This window comes from Taudactylus pleione, unplaced genomic scaffold, assembly GCF_031769625.1.
Source record: "Taudactylus pleione unplaced genomic scaffold, aTauple2 ptg000559l, whole genome shotgun sequence".
Classification (NCBI taxonomy): Eukaryota; Metazoa; Chordata; class Amphibia; order Anura; family Myobatrachidae; genus Taudactylus; species Taudactylus pleione.
Genome location: NW_028284961.1, coordinates 2,715,412 through 2,731,481, shown reverse-complemented (window position 1 = coordinate 2,731,481; position 16,070 = coordinate 2,715,412). Strand labels below are relative to the sequence as shown.

General features: G+C 44.7%; 1 protein-coding gene across 1 annotated transcript in view; it reads left to right on the top strand.

Annotated features, from left to right (window-relative positions):
• Window positions 1-13,407, top strand: part of LOC148481848 (uncharacterized) — a 63,623-nt gene extending 50,216 nt beyond the window's left edge. The window contains exons 6-10 of the mRNA XM_088452935.1: window positions 1,152-1,267; window positions 3,387-3,410; window positions 6,825-6,848; window positions 11,347-11,417; window positions 13,123-13,407. Coding sequence (XP_088309061.1) covers window positions 1,152-1,267; window positions 3,387-3,410; window positions 6,825-6,848; window positions 11,347-11,394 — 212 coding nt within the window. The 3' untranslated portion in view covers window positions 11,395-11,417; window positions 13,123-13,407. The remainder of the gene's footprint in view (window positions 1-1,151; window positions 1,268-3,386; window positions 3,411-6,824; window positions 6,849-11,346; window positions 11,418-13,122) is intronic.
• The last annotated feature ends 2,663 nt before the right edge of the window (window positions 13,408-16,070 follow it).

Sequence of the window (16,070 nt, the reverse complement as noted above, 5' to 3'; positions counted from 1 at the left end):
ATAGCGACCAATCAGATTCTACTTAACATTTAACTAGAACCTTCTAGAAGATAATAGTTAGAATCTGATTGGTTGCTATGAGCAACATCACTTTTAAATCTCACTTCTAAAAACTCTCACACTTGTAAATTTACCCCTTAGAGGGCAGATTGCTCTCAGCCAGTATCTCCTAATTAGACAGACACGTGCGCACACACCCAGTATATATTCATTACCTTACAACCTATGTGATATATAAGAGGTCTCCTCTATAGGGAAGGTCAACTGTGCAAGACAGGAAAACACCTAAACCAGCAGCATCCCACCAATATACACACACATTTCTTTTTAACTCTCAAATAGCAACAAAATAAAATTGATTTGCCACCAGACAGTTTTTGCACTGTACAAGGTGATCTCTTTGTAATATTAATGTTATATAAATGCCTTAACGGCTGCTGATGGCTTCAGACATTCCCAATATACATTTTTAACAACTTAATACTTCTAAAATAAACAAGTCATACAGCAATGTGCGACATTAATAATGATAACCTTTATTAATGACATGAGAACCATGATTGGTGATAAAGGGCAGCTCACCAGGGATGACTAAGGGAATCAAGTAACAATGCAGCTGTCACATGTACTGAGGAGGGGAAGAGATAAAGGGGGCAAAAAAAGGAGAAACAAAATCCTTCTCTTACTGACCTGTGCAAGTATGGCATGCATTGGGGTAACATGATTTTACTGGGGGATGGTATGACAAGAGCCAAAGGTACAAAGCCCATGGAAATCAATCCAGATGGGTGATATGTCTGACCCTCTGAGAGCGGACACAAATAATAGCCCAAAATACTACTGGCCAGCCACACTTACCGGCCACAACAAGGCTCACCGAGCCGAGCGTCACCTCTGTATAGTGATGGCAGCTCCATTAATTGGTGGTTAGAAAATCATGTGACCAGCACCAGGTAAGCTCAGTCATTATAAGGCCCATCAGCACCATAGATACAGTCTACAATGCCTACATACTCTATGTTACACGCAGAACATTCTCCCATTATTTTAACAATAATGAAATAAAGACGATACATATAGCGCTTCTTGTCAATGTCCTCTCCATGTAAATCTGAAAGTGAGGTTATTAATATTGTTTTATCTAATTTTAGGTCATGTTTCGTTGGGTGAAAATTTTCAAGAGACCTTGGAGAATGCAGAAGAAAGAATAAAAAATGCAAAACAAAATGTTACAGATCTGTGTGTTCCACTATATATATATAATCAGGTAACCCTGTGATAGCTATAGCTCATTAATGCCTTTAGGTTTTTCCAATGTATCATTATATTCTGAAAACGTTATGTAATAAGAATATAGGGATGTGAGTGACTCTATTAGGAGAGTCCGGACAGTGATGGACATTACGACAGTACTGAGCGATCATTTATTCTGTGTAATCAATAATCTTTCAGTATCTGAGATAACATAATAAGAGGATTTACCTTGTGTAGTTAGTGTCATGTCACTGGATGAGTCACATACACACCTGTGCTGCATAAGAATCCGTCTTTGGTCCTTATTTTCTATGATGTGGCAAATTCAAAGATATTTATTACTGCTTATTGCAGCGATATAAAATGTCTGATCACCACTTGTTACATAGAACATACAATCAGAGCAGCTGAGCGGTGATACTGGCTGGCAGCAGTAAGGGAAGTCTTCTGCTCACTGGCCAGTCATGGTGTTTCTGCTTACCAGATCTTCCATGCTCAGTGGACACTTACTATGTCCATAGTCTCCTCACTGGTAATGCCCTGACCAGCCATTTACTCCTACTGTACAATCTATATTGGAAGCAGCAGCTAGACTGATTGTCCTCGGTCTTCTTCTGAGCTCTGCTCTGCTAGTCCTTACACCGGCTGCCTGTATCTTATCCAATCCAATATAACATTCTGCTACTTCCATAAAGTCATAAAGGAAATACACCCATTTAATGGTCTTCACTTTTCTCAAAACATCTCCTAACTCGTACCCTCATCCATGCAAGATCTGCCTCTCCCATCTACACTCATTATGTGCTCCTATGCCCGGTTACAGGGCTGTTTTTTGTGCTGCACCCACTCTGTAGAATATCCTCCCATGCACAACAAGACTCTCCCTGGCCTACACACATTCCATAAAAATTTTTAAAAATACATCTATACAGGCAGCTTATCACATCCCAGAACCACCCACTTATCCTCCCTAAGACATTGTCATCACCCTACACAGTTCATGCAAAACTTACATACTGTATGTTCTCTTTCTGTGCTCAAACAACCCTCTCACATTTTTACTAACATTTCTTAAAGCAAAAAAAGCCACTTCAGCTGTGACCTAATGTACCTCATCCCCCCTCTCTCAACACCCCAATCACTCTTATGGTGCCCGTTCATCTGCGACAGATTGCCGCGATCCTGCAACCCGGCATCGCAGGATTGTAGAAATCCAACATGTTGGATTTTGGCGATTTGACGATAGCGATCAAAAAATTATCGCGATCATCAAATCGGGGACATTTAACATGTCAAATGTCAGCGATCCGGCGACAGATCTCTGAACATCAATGGTGGGCGATCGGAAATTTCTGATCGCATCACTGCATCGCGATGATCCGTCGCAGATGTATGGGCACCTTAACACTTATAGCAATCAGCACTTCTGCTAAAAAAACCAAGTCAGTCAGGAATAATAGATCTCACCTGTGCAACCTGTATACAGACATCACTCCTACCTGAGAGAGAGAGAGGTAAATCTTCATTTTATGGGCAGCACAGATGGTGTAATGGTCAGCATTACTGCCACACAGCACTGAGGTTGTGGGTTTGATTCCCACTACGGCCCTAACTGTGTGGAGTTTGTATATTCTCCCTGTGCTTGCGTGGGTTTCCTCTGGGTACTCCTGTTTCCTCCCACTCCAAAAATATACTGGTAGGTTAATTTGGTCCCAACAAAAATGAACCCTAGTGTGTATGTGACCATGTGGTAGGGAATATAGAGTGTAAGCTCAACTGGGGCAGGTACTGATGTGAATGGACAAATATTCTCTGTAAAGTGCTGCAGAATATGTGTGTGCTATATAAATAACTGGTAATAAATAAATAAAATTTGAGCTATAGTACAGCTAAGAGATTGGATCAGCTAAATATATTCTGTTGTGTAGGAGTGTAACCCCCTTTTATGTTCATTTAATGTGTCTCCATCCAAGCTAATCAGTAATAAAATCTGAGTATTTAGGCCTGCTTGGGTAAGACTAATTTCTGTAAATTGGTGACGTATATAATATATACAGTGTAAGAGGCTTCAAATAGAAGAGTACATTACAGTTTCTTTTTACCATTAACCACCTGTTCTCTTTCCTCCTTAGGCCCTTGTACAGGACACTCCTTATGTAAGTAACAATATAAATACACTTTTTATCTTCTATTTTATGGAACATACAAGTAGCAATTTACAGTAGAAATGTATATATCACTTCTCACCTGTAAAGGTACATATGGGGCTCTATTTATTAACATTATTTTTACTAAAATAAAGTGAAAAAGGGTGTTTTCACACCCTTTTTACATTAATTTAGTTTCACCTGTAGTTATTACAGGGCAATTGGAGTAGAATTAGTAAAATTCTACTCCAACCCCCAGTATCACTTATTTTTAGTAAAGCAGATCGCATTTCCCATAATTGTAATGGGAAATGTGATCCGACCAGTGTTACTAAAAATAAATTGTAAAAAATACCGGGGGAAGCCCTGTGATAATAACGCCACCTGGAGGTGGCGTTATCCAGGGTCTCCCCGGTTACCGGGCTCCCACTCTGCTCTAACGGGGAGAGCAGAGGCGGGAGCCGGTACCAGTAATCAGCTATGTGGTCTAAGCAGACCGCAAGCTGATAACTGTAAAAAAAAAGAAAAAAAAAATAACTTTTTTTTAACTTACCTGAATCCAGGGACCGGTGATTGGGCCTCCGGTGATGGCTCCTCTCCGGTCAGCTGGTCTCCCACAGTGCACTGCGGCCCGGTCATCAGGTGATCGGGCTCCAGTGCAGTATGGGAGATCACCTGATCGGGAAGCCCGGAGAAGATCACCGGAGGCCAGGAGGATGCAGGTAAGTGTAATGAAGAGAGGGGGGGGGTCGCGGGGGGGGAGGGGGGGTTGCGGTGGTCCGCGATCGCGAGGGGCGGGGCTTAGCGCCGGGAGCTGGGCTTAGCGTCGTTGGGGGGGTAGTAGCGGTGGTCGGTCGGCACATGCGCGGGCTCTTAGTTGCGGTATTTTTTACGAAAATACCGCGACTAGAGTGCGGATGGGATCCGCAGGGACAGAGCTTTATCGCAAACTCTGTCTCTGCAAGGGATTTATAGTAAATCCCTGTGATATTGCCTGAATTCGCAATGCAAATTCACTCGGTAATATCACACTACAATCCGCATTCAATATGCGGATTGTAGTAAATAGAGCCCATGGTCAGGCGATTGGAGAACTGTATATCACATTAGCACAGAGCACAATTTATCACAATAACACATATACATTTCTTATAGAGATGATAGATAGGTATATAACAATCCATCCTTAATGCCATGACCTGGTCTCCCTAAGGGAGAGGACTTGTTCTATGACAATAGGAATAGTCACTGGTGAATGATGCGTCCATGACAAGTGCCCCCTATGTCATTGTGTATACAGGTGATATAGATATATACCCTAGGCAGACCCTACCAGCCTCCGGCATTGAGCATAATAACACTGAATTATATACAATGTATTGATAATAGTCCCAAACATATCAAAGTATGTTCCCAAATGTCATATAAGATACAGCACAGCCAAATTAGCAAAGCAGAGCCCAATGCAGGAGTTATTATGTATCAGGATAGTGTTACTGATATCCCCTAGTTTGCTGAAAGCTGATATTAGGCCCCATGTATCCATTCTTAGCAGCTCAGTATAAGATTATCCTCTGTCTGATTTTGCATCTCTGTAACTAGATAATACTAATTATATATGTTTGACAGTAGACAAGTCAGACTCCCCTTCTTATAGCTGATACATTCTTATATCTGTGCTCTTCCGGCTATTCCTACTTCCAATTAGTTCCCATAAAATGTAGTCCTTGCTTATAATACTTCCCATAATACCATTGGCCAAGCTTGTTCTTAACTGTCTCCTTACTGTATTCAGCCTGGTGCACTCACATATATATGTCCCCTCCTGGGAAGATGTCTACTAAAGCCTCCTTAGTGAGTCGATAAACCAAGCTCTTGGGGTACAGTATGATGTGGTAGCTATAAGTATACAGTATGTATAGGAATGTATGTGAGCCTCCTTATTCCAAGCGGTAACTGATGGTTGTGGCTGGTATGGTTATTAGTTGTGAAGGTGCTAGGTCAGGATAACACTACTCACAATGGGTCAGTGCTGCTGCTGGTACCCAAGTACTGGTGTCCGAATTACCCTGGTTCTCAGTGCACCTCCCTGATAGATCCTACTCAGGAGGGCGATGCTGTGAGGAATGCTGATTGGTGTGTTTTCTGCCTCTAGCGCTGTCTCCCTCATTTCCTGTCTGCTAGGCTCCGCCCTCCTGCCGCTCAGCTCCTCTGCTCCTATACAGCCACCGGTAAACTCCAGTCCTCAGGTGGTCATAAAGGAAATACAGCCATTTAAATGGTCTTCACTTGTCTCAAACCATCTCCTAACTCATACCCTCATCTATGCAAGATCTGCGCTTCTCATATACACTCATTATGAGCTCTTATTCCCGGTTACATGGCTGTTTTTTGTGCCGCACACACTCTGTAGAATACCCTCCCATGCACAACAAGACTCTCCCTGGCCTACACACATTCCATAAAAATACATCTATACAGGCAGCTTATCACATCCCAGAATTACCCACTTATCCTCCCTAAGACATTGTCATCACCCTACACAGTTCACACAAAACTTACATATGTTCTCTTTCTGTGCTCAAACAACCCTCTCACATTTTTACTAACATTTCTTAATGCAAAAAAAGCCACTTCAGCTGCGACCTAAAGTACCTCATCCCCCCTCTCTCAACACCCCAATCACTCTTAAGGTGCCCATACATCAGCTACAGATTGCCGCGATCCTGCAACCCGGCATCGCAGGATCGCAGAAATCCAACATGTTGGATTTTGGCGATATGACGATAGCGATCAAAAAAATTATTGCGATCATCAAATCGGGGACATTTAACATATCAAATGTCAGCGATCCGGCGACGGATCGCTGAACATCGATGGTGGGCAATCGGAAATTTTCGATCGCATCCCTGCATCGCGACGATCCATCACAGATGTATGGACACCTTAACACTTACTGCAATCAGCCTAAAGTACCTGATCCCCCTTCTCTCATCGCCCCTGATCAGTATGTAACACTTACTACAATCAGCACTTCTGCTAAAGTCCAAGTCAGTCAGGAATAATAGATCTCACCTGTGTAACCTGTATACAGACATCACTCCTACCTGAGAGAGAGAGAGAGAGAGAGAGAGAGAGAGAGAGAGAGAGAGAGAGGTGAATCTTCATTTTGAGCTACAGCTATGAGATTGGATCAGCTAAATATATCCTGTTGTGTAGGAGTGTAACCCCCTTTTATGTTCATTTAATGTCTCCACCCAAACTAATCAGTAATAAAATATGAGTATTTAGGCCTGCTTGGGTAAGTCTATTTTCTGTGAATTGGTGACGTATAATAATATATACAGTGTAAGAGACTTCACATAGAAATGATACATTACAGTTTTTTTATCCATTAACCACCTGTCTCTCTTTCCTCCGTAGGTCCTTACCGCACTGGCACCCTATGTAAGTATAACACAATATAGGTAACTTTTTATCTTCTATTTATGGAACATACAAGTAGCAATTTACAGTACAAATGTATATATCACTTTTCACCTGTAAAGGTACATATGGTCAGGTGATTGGAGAGCTGTATATCACATTAGCACAGAGCACAATTTATCACAATAACACATGTACATTTCTTATAGAGACGATAGATAGGTATATAACAATCTATCCTTATTGCCATGACCTGGTCTCCCTAAGGGAGAGGACTTGTTCTATGACAATAGGAATAGTCACTGGTGAATGATGAGTCCATGACAAGTGCTCCCTATGTCATTATGTAAACTGGTGTCGCTGTATTGTATCCTGGTGATTTAGGCCCGTATTCAATTTGAGGCAAAATTTCCATTGCCGGACTTTTCGCCGCCATCGCTGGTTTTAGGTGCAAACTAGTATCGCACTTGGTATGCAATCGGGAAGCCGACTGCCTTAATACCGGCAGCCGGCTTCCCGATTGTCATATCCCGGCGAGGGTGAAATGCCGGGTGTCTAGATGTAAATGTTCGGCATTTCCCCGTCCCCGGGAGACCAGCACCCGGCATCCCGATCGTAGTGATGCCGGGCGCCGCAAGCGGACAGCTGCGAGGGGGGGGAGGGTTAGGTTTAGGGCACCTGGGGGGGACATAGGGTTAGGCACCCCCGGGAGGGTTAGGCTAGGGGGAGGGAGGGTTAGGGTTAGGCACCCCCGGGGGGGACTTAGGGTTGGGCACCACCCGGGAGGGTTAGGGTTAGGCTAGGGGGAGGGAGGGTTAGGGTTAGGCACCCCAGGGGGGACTTAGGGTTAGGCATCCCCCGGGAGGGTTAGGGTTAGGCTAGGGGGAGGGAGGGCTAGGGTTAGGCACCCCCCGGGGGACTTAGGTTTAGGCAGCGGGGAAGGGGGTGGTTAGGGTTAGGAACTTAGATGGGAGATTAGGGTTAGGCACTTTGGGGGGAGGTTAGGGTTAGGCACCCCTAAGGAGGGTTAGGGTTAGGAGGATTAGGTTAGTATATACTTACCTACCCACGATCTGGATTTCCAACGCTGTCTGGCTTCCACTACCGGGAACTCTGCTGTTTTGTCAGGCTGCCGGGAATCGAACCGTATCCCATTGTTCAATTTCAAATCGGCGAAAAGTCCTGTCATTTTTGGGGAAATCATCCTGACACCCTACAAAAGATGCTCTGACATGGGGTTTAACTTTGGGTACCCCCAAATAGCCCTGCTTACAGTACGTGGGGTTTTTAAAAGGTCTCCATAGCTGCTGTTTTGCGTTTTTTTGAAGGTGGTGAAGAATAGCATTTTGCAACTTTTTGGGGGCTAAATAAGTAGTCCCACCAAATTTGGGGTACATGAAAATGGGTGTAAGCATATTTTAAAGTTGCTAATATGTAGTTTTAAAAAATTTGAAAAATCCACCTGCCGCAATTACCTGCAATAAAAAAACACCTGGGGCATACTTGGGGACCTCCCCTGAGTATTCGCTAGTTTTAAAGTTTGTCCCCTAACTTTTTTTTTTCACCCCCAAAACGAAAGTACTTTTTTTGGGGTGTCCTACGGTACTTTCTAAAACATTTTTGACACACACAGATTACCTTTAGGGGACTGTCCAAGGGGTGCAGGGTGATTTTTGGAAGTCTGCACCCCAAATCCCCAATTCTGCACTTTTTCTCGCCAGCTATTCCTAGGTGATACTGATGCACTGACTTTTTATCGCGTGAAAAGTTGGCCAAATTGAATATGGGGAAAAGTGGAATCAGCGAAAATGACATCATCGGCGAAAAAGTTTCGCAGAGGACAGCTTTTCAGTCCAAATTGAATATGGCCCATAGAGATATACCCTAGGCAGACCCTACCAGCCACCGGCTTGGGGCATATTAACACTGAATTATTTACAATGTATTGATAATAGTCCCGAACATATCAAAGTCTCTCCCCGAATGTCATACAGTATAAGATACAGCATAGCCAAGTTAGCAAAGCAGAGCCCAATGCAGGAGTTAGTGTCAGAATGTTGTACTTGTTACTGATATCCCCTAATTTGCTGAAAGCTGAAATTAACCCCTTTGTATCCATACTTAGCAGCTCAGTATAAGTTTAGCCTCTCTCCGATATTGCATCCATGTAACTAGGTGATATTAATTCTTAGAGCTGATGCATTCTTATTGCTGTGCTCATCCGGCTATTCCTACTTCCAATTATCTCTCCTAAAATGTAGACCATGGGGCAAGGGCAGCACAGATGGTGTAATGGTTAGTGTTACTGCCTCACAGACTGAGGTCATGGGTTCGATTCCCACTACAGCCCTAACTGTGCGGAGTTTGTATATTCTCCCTGTGCTTGCGTGGGTTTCCTCTGGGTACTCCGGTTTCCTCCCACACTCTGAAAATATACAGGTAGGTTAATTGGCTCCCGACAAAAATGACCATAGTGTGTATGTGTGTGCATGTGATAGGGAATATAGATTGTAAGCTCCACTGAGGCAGGAGCAGAGAAATTCTCAGTACAGCACTGCAGAATATGAGTGCACTATATAAATAACTGGTAATAAATAAATAATACTTCCCATAATACCATTGGCCAAGGCCGTTCCTAATTGTCACTCTCCTTGTTGTATTCAGCCTGGTGCACTCACATATATATGTCCCCTCCTAGGAAGATGTCTACTAAACCCTCCTTAGTGAGCCAACAAACAAAGCTCTTGAGCTATGAGGTAGTAGCTATAAGTGTATATATATATATATACTTATAGCTATATAGGAAAGTATGCAAGCCTCCTTATTCCAAGCGATAACTAGTATGGTTATTTATTGTGAAGGTACTAGGATAACACTATTTATTTATTACCAGTTATTTATATAGTACACACATATTCTGCAGCGCTTTACAGAGAATATCTGGCCATTCACATCAGTCTCTGCCCCAATGGAGCTTACACTCTGTATTCCCTACCACACGCTCACACAGTTACACACAATTGGGTTAATTTTTGTTGGGAGCCAATTAACCTACCTGTATATTTTTTGGACTGTGGGAAGAAACTGGAGTCCCCGGAGGAAACCCACGCAAGCACAGGGAGAATATACAAACTACACACAGTTGGGGCCGTAGTGCTGTGAGGCAGTAATACTAACCATTAGACCATTACAATGGGTCAGTGTTACTGCTGCTACCCAATTACTGGTGTCCCTGGAGATTACTCCACCATGTCCGGATTACCCGGGTTCCCAGCGCACCTCCCTGATAGATCCTACTCAGGAGAGAGATGCTGTAATGTCTGCTGACCGGTGCACTGTCTGCCTCTAGCCCTGTCTCCCTCGTTGCCTGTCCACTAGGCTCCGCCCTCCTGCCGCTCAGTGGTCAGCTGCTCCACTCATGTACAGGCACCAGCAAGCTCCACCCCTCAGGCGATCTGCGTATGAACAGCCGCCAACTAAGCAGCCCGGAGCCTGCACCTGCTGAAGCCCCTCACTGACTTTACGCTGCTCAACTCTCAGACACCGCTGACCCTGCTGTGTGGTGCCAGTGAATCTGAGTGGTAAACACTGGGGGGGGGCGCTCTCTGGCCCTGATTCAGAGCCGGACGCTCTGACAGAGCACTTGCTCTGAATCAGGGCCGTCCCTGCTCCTTTTTGGAGCCCGCTCGCATAGCTGTGGGTGACCACCCACAGCTATAGCGAGCGGCCATGATGATGGTCGCGATGGCATCGGGCTTGCAACGAGACCCTGCGGTAGGGTCTCGCTGCCGCAAGCCCAGGAGTGCTTTTGGCTCTATCAGAGCCAAAAGCACTCCCACTGACATCACTAGTGATGTCAGTGGGGTCGGCCCAACATCGACAGCACGCCCCCTTTGGTGCGGGACCCATAACGACGGCTTGGCCGTCGTTATTCGGGTCTCGCGCATGCGCACTACGGAGGCATTTCCATTGTGCGCATGCGCACTTGGGCACCATCGACCCACTTGCGACCGCTCAGCGCTCGCGAGCGGGTCAGAATCAGGCCCTCTGCCCGTATCATGGACGTTCTCCCTTTTATGCCCCCACACTGCCACGTGCATCTCTCCTCCCACTGGCAGCTCCAGCTCTCTGGCAGAACCTCTCATGCCACTTCTGGCACTTTCTTTCTGCCCTCGAGACCACACTTTTCCCGCCTGAGGCACGAGCCATCCCCAACCCTGGGTGCTCTAATCTCCCCTGCATTAACCTCTGCCATGCAATTACACGCACATACAATGAGATTATACATATGTTCATGTCACATACCTACAGTTTACATAACCTCTAATACTATATCTATTTAGCATATTACATATAACTTCATATACTTATTTTATGAATTTTTATTTTTAGCTTAAACAGATACATGAACTACTACGTAATCAATAAATTATCTTAAATACTATTTTATTACTATCTTCCTAAATATTGATTCCTAATAAATATTTTAGTACATTATCCTCTATATTTTAAAATATAGCCACAGACGTATGCAGAGAATAATCCAGGATCTCAAGAAAACCCTTAAAGAAAGAACCAGACAAATAACAGGTAAATAAATGTGATCAATGTATCTATGTATTTTCTCCCTGGGTTCTAGATGTTACTGATTATGTGGATATTATTCAAAACAAAGTTGCCCCTTTCTTTATATAGTGCATATTGGGCCTGATTCAGACCCGGTCGCAAGGCTGTGATCGCACGCACCCGCTCGGTGCTAAAATATGCTAATGAATGCAATCACACGGCAACCGCAGCACTATACCAAGACGCCCGTCACTGTATAAAGCAGCCCACTTCCCAAGACATGCATCCGCAAGTCAGCGAAAACATCGGTAACATCGAGTAACATCGGAACCACTCGCGCCACTTGTGGTTGACCTGACCCTGCCGCACAAGCTGCTATACCTCCTGTCCCATCTAGACCTCTGCCAGCATCTGCAATCACAGGGGCTTAAATATTCACGCCCCTGTAACGGCGTTCAAACGCACAGGCACGCCTGCGTTCCACCGACCACCCACCTTCTCCACCCATAAAATGGTCACTTCATGTCAATCACTCTGTGAGGGCTTTGCGTGCTCACTGCGATCGATTCCTTATCGCGGCGACCAGTTCGCGCACTGCGATGCATGCGTGGAATGCAAACATGGGCTGGCTACGCCTTTGCGCCCGGGTCTGAATTAGGCCCATTGCTCAATGTCATAGCTACTAAGCATTTACAATGAAAACTAATTGCATTACAGCTGTCTTCTATGTTCAGGTTACTGATAGAAACTAGACGTGAGAAAATATCCCGAAATTCTGATTCACCAATTAAACATTTTTAAACTTTCTGCAACTTCTACCAAAGGATAAGAACAATTATATAATGATTTTCCATGTAAGAATGACAAAAAGTTGCCGTGTGTTAGGCAGCAGCTGATGCACGGAATTCTATCGGGCATTTACAACACGACATGCACCAGTGTGTGAAGCATTTATCAGACATCCAACGTCGTGTTAAATCCAAGATGGCTCAGGAAGGGCTCTCTACACGCAGCACTGGGGGAGGGTGACCTGTGGGGGAGGATTATAATGAGTATGAGGAACAGGCCATGGGAATTATGCTGCAGGAACTGGTGTCGGGGGTTACCGTGCTGCCGCAGTGCCCCACATGCTGGTGTCTCCAATTATAGGCGGCATAGTTACGTTATTACCTACAGAATGGTGTAATAGAAGCTACAAGTCACTGGTTTTTCAGTAGTCTATGTATTTGGAGATTTGTCTGTTGATTTTAAGTTGATTTTCAATCCGACTGTTTTCAGGGGGTTTTTGTGCAATTTCCCTGTAATGAATATGCCCCCAAATCTTGTATTTGCAGGAGTGCAGTGATTTCCATGTCTTAATGCGGCATTAAATAGTCAACATTCATTATGTGTTACTGGTTTCCATATATCATACAATGATCCTCAATTTATCTGAACATTCCCCACCCTGAAGTTTGGGTTTGTGTATTACAGTACAATGTTACAGTACAAAGGTCTATCTCACAGATACTGGCTGCCAGATCCTCTAACTTCCCATTATCCACTCAGCTCATTTCTCAGTAGTGTGCCTGTATTCAATCATTTGCTGATATCTGCACTTATTGAACTATATAAATGGAGAAAAGTTCTTAAGGGCAAAACAAATGTAAGGTCTATTATTATGTACAGTAATGATACCTCCCTGTCCCCAACCCTGTGTGGCTTATTGCTCTCACCTTGTCTCCTCCAGGATTGCCTCCGATTTTCATCTTGAACAAGGCACCCGCTAGATATACTGGAGTTGCACATGGGGACGAGGACTTTAGAGTCATTGATCTGGGAATAGAACCTGCTCCCGGATCTGTAGAATCACATAAGAAAGACCTGGAACTGCTTAATATCCTAAAAGAGGTTCTAGATAACGTGGATGAGAGATTAGAGGCTCCTATAGATAGAGAGGAAGAACATAAGAACCGGCAGGAGGCATTGTTGACCATAATGAAGGAGATTTATAGGATGAAGCAAGAAACAGACACATGCAGGGTTTCCTGACTTAGATTGTGATTACTTATTTGAAAATCACAGTCCCAGAATTGAAGTAGAATCATTAACTTGTAATTAGAAAGTCTAATAAATATAATTGAATTTCACAATCTTCTCATCTTTCTCAAATAGTGATAAATTTGGACCTCATATAAGGTAGATATATCAACCTTGGAGAGAGATAAATTGGAGAGGTTGCCAATAGCAACCAATCAGTTTCTGGCTGTCATTTATCTAGATACATGGGATGAGCGCTTATTGTAGTTACCTGGCATCTGTTAGGGGAAAGATTGGTTACATATGTTTATAGCTTCTTTTTCTAATGCTTACAAGTGACCGGGTGCAGCACTGTAATGTAGTTTGTGCCACAGATGACAACTGATAAGATACAAAGCTCAGTCCCTGTTCCCGGCTGTAGAAGCTTCTGTAACTATCTCACCCAATGTAACCCTCCCTTCACCCCTCCATGATGATATCTTCCTGCCGTCAGGCAAGCAGGCACTGGTATAGCCAGGTGTCTTTTCCCATGCTGTTTGGTCCAGAGCGGAGTGCGTCTTGCCATTTCCCGCCGATGTTAATGAAGTCACCCTTTAGTGGGTAGTTAAATGTTGCCGGTCACTTCAAGCTGGTCATACGTTCCCATACTGGCTGTACCATTGCCTGAACACCCAGAGCATGGACTGAACTTGTAGAAGAACTGCCACAGCCGCTGATATCTTCCACATGCAGATGCCGAATGTCTAAAATGTCCAGAAATATTTATGGCCACAGACAGCATCTCCTGCATGCACCTTTCATTATAAACAAATATTCTGAACCCCTGTTATAATGCTACAGTGTGACGCATGATAAACCTACAAGAGTCACTAAGTGAGATCTTCCACTTATAACACCAACTTCACTTAGTGACTGGATATGCACACCAGTACTTATGCTGGCGCCAGGACTTACTCTCGGCACAGTGTGGGCTTATCTTACTGACACCTGAAGGACGGAGATGGTACACAGTTGGGACGTACCTGAGCTGGCAATCTCGATCTGGGCAAAGGTTGAATCTGAATACCCAGTGATGGACTTGGCAAAAACTGATATTCCAGCAGGTGGACAACAGGTAAGACAATTCCCTGTTGCCCGTGGAGGTGGTAATTATGCAGATAAGATCACATACCAGAGTGTGAGTGGACCGCAGGTAGTGATGGAGATATTCTGCGGTAGGGCTGCACTTGATGGTAAGAGTCACAGGTATGAATAGAAACCGCTGACTTGTACACAATTGAGCCACAGGAATGAACAGCAGCTGGCTACAGATAGTGCAGCTGTACTGTAGACTGATGTGGATGATAGATAACATGGTTAGGCCGTAGGCTGGTAACACGATTGAACTGCAGGCTGCTAAAGTGGCTAGGCCACAAGTTGGTAATACAGCTGAACCGCAGGCTGGTAATGTGGTTAGGCTACAGGCTGAAAACACGATCACAGCAGACTGAGAGCTACTCCACCTGGAACATAGATGAAGTAGCACAGGTAAATGGCTCTGACGAGAAAGGAGATTGGGAGCTGGATGGAACCATCACAGACTGGACACTAGGAATAGACTATCACCGGCAGGGAATGCTGGGACTGACTGCAATTTATCAAGAGGAAGAACCAATGCAAACTAGGGGTGAGCGGGTTCGGATTTCTGAAATCCGAACCCCCCCGAGCCCCCCCGATCCGAGTCCGATCCGAATCAGGCTCGACTTTTCCCGCCTGACTCGGATCTGAAATCAAGGCAAAACGTCATCATCCCGCCTTCCGAGTCTCGCGGGTTTTGGATCCTATATAAGGTACCCGCGTCGGCGCCATTTTCTCACTCGGCTGTGGACAGTGAAGAGGGAGGGTGGGAGTTAGGGCTGTGTAGTGTAGTGTAGTGTAGTGCTGCTGTTGTCCACTACTTCAAAGTCCTTAGTGGCTGGCTGTGTTGTGCTGTGCTGCTGTTGTTAATAGGGGCTATGTCCACTACTTCAAAGTCCATAGGGGCTGGCTGGACTGTGTTGTGCAGTCAGTTCTCCATAGGGGCTGTGTCCACTCCAAAGTCCTGTGCAGTGTCCCAGTCCTAAATGGGTGCTGTAGTGTTGTCCAGGGGGTGCTCTGTCCATCAGGGGTGCTCCCCCCAAGTGCTAAAAAAATAATATATTTTCTGTGTTTGTGAATTTTGTGCGCAGTAGCCGCACGTGCATCAACAAAGTAGTGCCAAGCGTGCGCCTGTGTCATAAGTAAAGGGCCGGCTGGCTTGACCGTTAAGGGTGCTGTAACCCCCGAAAGTACACTCCAGTCCAAACCAAAAAAAAAATTATTTTCTGTGTTTGTGAATTGTGTGCGCAGTAGCCGCACGTGCATCAACAAAGTAGTGCCAAGCGTGCGCCAGTGTCATAAGTAAAGGGCCGGCTGGCTTGACCGTTAAGGGTGCTGTAACCCCCGAAAGTACACTCCAGTCCAAACCAAAAAAAAATATATTTTCTGTGTTTGTGAATTGTGTGCGCAGTAGCCGCATGTGCATCAACAAAGTAGTGCCAAGCGTGCGCCTGTGTCATAAGTAAAGGGCCGGCTGGCTTGACCGTTAAAGGGTGCTGTAACCCCCAAAGTACACTCCAGTCCAAACCAAAAAAAAAATTA